This window comes from Carassius auratus, unplaced genomic scaffold (assembly GCF_003368295.1).
Source record: "Carassius auratus strain Wakin unplaced genomic scaffold, ASM336829v1 scaf_tig00008911, whole genome shotgun sequence".
Taxonomy (NCBI): Eukaryota; Metazoa; Chordata; class Actinopteri; order Cypriniformes; family Cyprinidae; genus Carassius; species Carassius auratus.
The window spans coordinates 109,327-116,178 of NW_020523983.1; the positions used below are offsets into that span (position 1 = coordinate 109,327).

Sequence of the window (6,852 nt, forward strand, 5' to 3'; positions counted from 1 at the left end):
GCGTGTCCTGAAGCATTTGATCAGCACTGAAGCCTTTGATCAGCACCGCTGCTCCTACGATAACAATGTTCAGTAAAATGTCTGAATAATTGAAATCCAGTAAAATATCTTGTGGTGTGTTCTGCTGAATATTAAGCACTTCATTCCTGGTGAAACTGATTGCATGAATATAACTAAAGACAGGACAAACTAACAAAAACAACTGTAGAGCACGTCACGGAGGCAGCCATATTGTATCGGTGCCAGCGATCAAGGAATATAATTCTGAGGATATTACCTTTTCTAGTCTCTTGGACAGAAAAGGGAGATTCGAGATTGGTCTGTAATTAACTAGTTCTTTGGGGTCAAGTTGTGTTTTTTTTTTGATGAGAGGCTTAATAACCACCGGTTTGAAGGCTTTGTGGACATATCCTAATCACAATGAGGAATTAATAATATTAAGAAGAGGATCTCTGACTTCTGGAAGCACCTCTTTTAGGAGTTTAGATGGAATTGGGTCTAACATTCATGATGTTGGTTTAGATGATTTAACAAGTTTATATAATTCTTCCTCTCCTATAGTAGAGAAAGAGTGGAACTGTTCCTCAGGGGATCTATAGAGTAGAGCTAAAGATCTTTGCCCGAACCCGATGGGACCCGATGGGACCCAACGGGTTTTGTCGGGTTCAGGTTTAATTTATATCATCTTATGCGACACCCCCAAACCCCGAACCCCCCCCCCCCCTCATTATATTGTATCCTTACCCCGATATACCATCCTGTATACTTTCCCTAAAGAGCTAGTATAACTGTATAAAAATGCACTCTCTAAAAAAATTTAAAACCTGAGACTGTATAATGCTGAACAACCAAACGTTTTATTAAAATAAATTATTATGTACATTATTAGTATTTACGCTAACAAAATACTTTGCCACAAGGAAACAAATCTAAATAAATAAATATAAAAAAATATATTTTATATACACTATTTACCCTCCGGTACATTAACGTTAATAGCTAGGAATTTGAAATGCTGAACAACCATTGTTCCATGTACGTTAGTAGCCTATTTATACTTACAAAAAAGAAAAACACTGTTGCAAGAGTTAGACTTTGAGATCTTTTGGAGCATAATAAACTAAAAACAAAGCAAAAAAAAACATCTTTATTCTACTATTTGGCACTCAAAATTATAACTCCATTATGGCTACTTTCCACATTTTACTGCATTTTCTTGATTCCATCCTTTTATCTAAACTTTCCAAACAGATGCCTACGTCTATCATTTACAGATACAAACTGTTGGCCTACCTTGTTAAGGTGCACTTTGTCAAGGGCCTCTTGATGTACATGACATACAGTTCAATTATTAAGGCGCTGCGGAGACATAGTAGAACGTAACCAGGTTTTCAGTCTCGTCAGTACACTAAAGCTTCGTTCAGCTTCAGCTGAGGCCACAGGGACGACCAACAACAACCTAACAAGCTTCTCAACCTCATCAAATAAGCCTCTCACCTCACTTGGCATTGCTTTCAGAATTCATGCAGCTTCATCCCTTGATGTGATTGTATGCTTTAAAAGAAACATCGGTAGCTGAACCTTCAAAATATCCATGTTTATTTCTGAATACTGTACAATCACATCATCCATCTGCCCAGTGAGGAGAACATTCTCAATCTGTTTCAGTTTCTGTAAGTCTGGTTGGTTAAACCATTCCTTGAACTGAATGCCCAAACTGTCCAACACCTTGAAAAATTATATTTTATAGTATTCCTCTGGTGTTCTTGGGTTATGCTGACTTGCCCCGCCAGTGAATCTTTTTGGGCGATTTCTTTGATGAGGGAGTTGAATAGGTTCAATTCCCATGGAGTCTACCAATGACACTGCCTTCTCAAACACTTTTGCAAACTTTTCCTCACTCCTTTTTTCTTGAAGAGTTGAACTAACATAGTCAACAGCAGCTTGCATGCCTTTAATTGTTTGGTACTGTTTTTGCAAAGATTTGTTTAAGCACTAAAGGTCTCCCAGCACCTCTGATGCTACCAGTAGTCCAAGAACAGTATTACCCTTCTGGAAGCGATCTAGGAGACCATTGGCTCTAGTGCCATTTTGAGAACCAACGGAGGACATTTCCTCCAAACTACACAACACAGCTTCATACTGGCAAGAACTGTATCAACAGCTTTACCACGAGTAGTAGTAAGTATACTATACGTTATGTCATGATGATTTATGACTTTGACCTTTGACCTTTTGACAGGTTGAACTTCCGGTAACCTTATGATGGATGGGCGGGACAAATGAGATCAAGGGTTAACCTATGACCTTTCTACGCATCGATCATGTGCTTTTGACAGAAAGTTTTACCCTATTGACCTAATTAGTTCTAAATCATGGTTTTGACGGCTAGTTTAAACGGAAGATGAAAGACTCCTCACGCATCGATCATGCGGTTTTGACAGAAAGTTTTACCCTATTGACCTAATTAGTTTTAAATTAAAACGGTATATGAAAGACTCCCCAACCATCGATCATGCGGTTTTGACAGAAAGTTTTACCCTATTGACCGTTAGTTTGTTTGAAGTGTGTGCCAGTTGTTTGAACTCTGTGTCAGTTAGTTTGTTTCAAGTTTGTGTCAGTTAGCTTGTTTGAAGTTTATCACAGTTATAAGGTTATGTGTGTGTGTGTGTGTGTGTGGATATACGGCTTCTCCCCCCTCCCATTACATTTATGAGCGGTGTATAAATGGGGTCGGTGTGTTCTACATTTTTTTATATATATATATATATATATATATATATATAAAAATATATATATATATATATATATTTATAAAACATTCTATATTTTATATAATTCTAAAAAATAATTAAAGGTTGAAAACACATTTTAATTATTTCACATTTATATATATAAAACATTATATAGTTTATATAATATACATAATCTAAAAACAATTTAACTAAGGTTGAAAAGCTTACTAAAGCAATCCGCCTACCTTATTTAGACAGAAGCTTCAGCTTTGTGAGAAACGGGCTCCAGCTCCATCTGTCGGACTCTCTCTGAATGATAGCACACGGTTGCTCCGCGCTCGTGCCCCAGGAGAGATACGGAGAGATAGCGCGCCTGCAGGCGCGCGCTCGTGCCCCAGGGAGTGAGACAGAGACTTTGTAGTACAACAGAGTTTGAAAACACGTAGTTCTTTATATAATATACATATTCTAAGGTTGAAAAACATTCTGTTCTTTTAAAAAAGGTTATAAATGAAACCGTTATAAAAAATATACTGAAACCGACTGTTTTCAGATAAAACGAGATCCATTTTTAGAGAGCAGAAAGGAGTTGTTTTCACATCACCTTCCTGACCCGCAAGTATTCACAGCGTCTTCGTTTGCACGCTACACTTCACTTTCTTCCGAATTTACTACAAAATCATAATATCTTCAAAGACATTGTTAATTAAAACTAACGTATCTCACGAAGGAGTACCATGTTTTTGACAGTTTTCTGACGGCTGCATCTGTGAATTACGGTGGGCGAGCGGCTAGCATCTCTTTGTACCCGTCTAATTTATGACGACATGCTCGACCCTGGTTCAGTTTCCCACCTTTTGAACAAGTTCATTCATAGAACAAGGATGACACCTAGTGGTCACTCAACACCGATTTTCTTTCACAGCGCCCCTTATAAACCTATTTATACGCGTTACAAACCATCACTTTGAACCAGAAAAACTTTTTGGACGACTCTCCAAGACATTTGCTTTCCAAGACAACGGATCAAAGTGAGTATTTTATCATTTCATGTTATCTGATGGTAGTGATATTAATAAAAAAAAAAACAATTCATTGATCAAATTATGTTATGCTATCTTACAGTCAATGATGGTTTTAAACCATATTTCATGACATTCCTGTAATTTTCTTCATGTTAAGCAGATTACACAGACATCTGATGGTAGTGATATTAATAAAAAATAAAAAAAATCATTGATCAAATTATGTTATGCTATCTTACAGTCTATGATGGTTTTAAACCATATTTCATGACATTGCTGTAATTTTCTTCATGTTAAGCAGATTACACAGACATCTGCTGATAGTGTTATTTTAAAAACTATTCATTGATCAAAGCCTGTTATGTTATTTTTACAGTCTATGATGGTTTTAAACCATATTTCATGACATTGCTGTAATTTTCTTCATGTTAAGCAGATTACGCAGACATCTGCTGATAGTGATATTTAAAAAACTATTCATTGATCAAAGCCTATTTTTACAGTCTATGACGTATTTATGCCGCCTTAATATTTCATGTTAAGCAGATTACGCAGACATCTGCCGATAGTGATATTTAAAATAAAAACTATTCGTTGATCAAAGCCTATTTTTACAGTCTATGACGTCTTTATGTCGTCTTAATATTTCATGTTAAGCAGATTACGCAGTCATATGCTGATAGAGATATTTTTAACAATATAAAGTATGTGTTATTTGACTTAATATCATGAATGAAAAAAAAATGAAAAAATACTTTTAATTTGCAAATATCACCATATCCTTTTGAAAATACTTTTATTTTCAAAATATGACGCCATCCTGTTAAAATACTTTTATTTTGAAAATATGACGACGTCCGGTTGACGCGTGCTTAGTTTTGCCTGCTTCAATGCTACGTATAGGATATCAGAAAAAACAATTCTGGTCCGTTAAATCTACGTTTTGCCACTCCGTTATCCGTTTGTCATCTATGAAGACGACATCGCGGAAGGTGTAAGCGTAACTAAGCGTAATTAAGAAAACCATTTTTCCCGTTTGCTAACTCTTCACAGTGAAACGACATATGAGGATATGATGGTGAAATGGCTCCCCCCGGTGAGTCTGGATGAAATGACGCCGTTATAGTGAAAATTGCACCATCTGCGTTGATTTAATGTTACGACACAGTGTTATAGTGAAAATTGCGCCATCTGCTTGCGGTTTAATGTTATGACATCACGATTTCTTTGTCACAGTGTGTGTATGTGTGTGTGTGCTCCATTAAACTGTAAAATAAAAACCCTCTCCATGTGTTTGAAATCATAACACTTTTTTATTTTTTATCTCAGGTTCAAATATTGAGCACCAAGTCTTTGACGGTATTAATACACATAAGTACGTATTTACTATTCTTTTTTTATAAACTAAAATGAACATATTTTAATTTTGTATATTATTAATTTATTTATTTTTTAATTTTTATCATAATTTTTTTTAATTTATTTTTTATTCACAGAGGCCGCGATTGATCCAGACAGCGCAGCCGATGGTAAGACAAGATCCGTCTCCATAATTTTTTATGAGAAATCAAAATTTAAAATTTTTATGTTTATGAGGAATCTAATTATTTATTTTTTTAGATTTTATCCAATTCATCACACAACCCGCCTTTCAGACAATTATCGATCTCACGCAAGATGGCGATGAAGATCCCACCGTCAACGTAACAGACAACATCCCGCCTGATTCCGCTCCGGCCCACATCGAGAATCCAATAGGATCCTGCGACGAATCACCCCCTGGACCCGCTGACGAACCAGCAAGAAAGAAGACTAGAAAAACGAATCGCCCCACCTCTCCGGTCAGTCCTGGACCGTGTGACGAACCACCAAGAAAGACTTATCGTTTTACAGCGGTGGTCCGACCTGAATCAAACGGCGAACTACCGAGAAAGGCTTATCGTTTTACCCCGGCGATCAGTCCCGAGAGCCCTCCAGAGAGGAAAACTCTCTGTCCGGTACCACCGAACAGCCCGGCGACCAGTCCTGAGACCGAGCTATTTTATGGTAAGACTAACTACATTATTTGCATTTAAACCAGATGGTGTCAAACATTAAGATTTTTTTTTACACCCAACAGACTCGAGTAGAAGCCATAAGGATGACGTGACTACATGGGGCATGTCTCAAATCGATGCCTGGGACCAGAGTTCTTGGACGAGCGAGCGTGACGAGGTGTCTACCACCAACGCGGGTCAAACGCCATATCCTTCTCCCTCACCATCGTCGGAAGGAGTAGAAGTGGAAGAAGTGCCGCTTGATGAATCATCCGATGATCTGCCTCCGTTCCATAGCCCCATTAATTCGATACAATCATTCGGTCAAGAGTTTCGCGACGCGCAGGTTGACATAAACAACAAATACATCGAACTCCGCGACGTACAAGATGATATTAACAACAAATTGATCGCGTTGGGCAACGAGTCTCGCGACAGACAAATCGAAACCCTTAGCAGATTAGACGCGTTGCACGGTGAGCTCCGTGCGTATCACCTCGAGACACGCAGTCGATTCGATGCTCAGGATCGCTTTATTCAGGATCTGGCCAATGAAATATTCCAACGCGTCAATGCTATGAGATCGACGATTGATCGGCAGTTTGATAGAAATGATCGTACGGTGACTCAATACCAAAGGGAATTGATGCTAATATTGCACCACCTCATTCTCACCATCGTAGATGAGACCGCGGAGTCAAACTGAATATAGACGTATTCAGAGTAATTCTTATATTCCATCTATACTTTGTTTACATATAGTCTGATATTTCAAGTAATTCTTATATCTCACGTCTGCTATGATTGTTTAAATATTTCATGTATGCTTTTTATACTTTGTTTTACATATATAATCCGATATCTGCTTTTATACTCTGATTTTGTCATATATGCTTTTGTATTCTGATTTTGTAATAGTTCATGTATGCTTTTTTATACTCTATGAAATGTGTAATAGTTCATGTATGCTTGTTTTAACTCTATGATTTTGTAATAGTACGTGTTTTGGTCTGAAATCAAAAAAATGGACGGTTCAGACGACTTACGTCAATCCTC

At 37.3% G+C, this 6,852-nt stretch overlaps 1 protein-coding gene across 1 annotated transcript; it reads left to right on the forward strand.

Moving 5' to 3' along the window:
- The first annotated feature begins 4,637 nt into the window (after positions 1–4,637).
- On the forward strand, positions 4,638–6,540 carry LOC113072348 (uncharacterized). Its single transcript, XM_026245370.1, has 5 exons — positions 4,638–4,856; positions 5,090–5,135; positions 5,257–5,289; positions 5,381–5,806; positions 5,880–6,540. The coding sequence occupies exons 1-5, from the start codon at positions 4,833–4,835 to the stop codon at positions 6,500–6,502; spliced, it is 1,152 nt and encodes a 383-aa protein (XP_026101155.1). The 5' UTR covers positions 4,638–4,832; the 3' UTR covers positions 6,503–6,540.
- The last annotated feature ends 312 nt before the right edge of the window (positions 6,541–6,852 follow it).

Coding starts and splice junctions, on each gene's coding strand:
- LOC113072348 (XM_026245370.1), top strand. CDS start 4,833: ATGATGGTGAAATGGCTCCCCCCG. Junction 4,857..5,089: donor TGGTGAAATGGCTCCCCCCG/GTGAGTCTGGAT, acceptor TTTTTATCTCAG/GTTCAAATATTGAGCACCAA. Junction 5,290..5,380: donor TCCAGACAGCGCAGCCGATG/GTAAGACAAGAT, acceptor TTATTTTTTTAG/ATTTTATCCAATTCATCACA.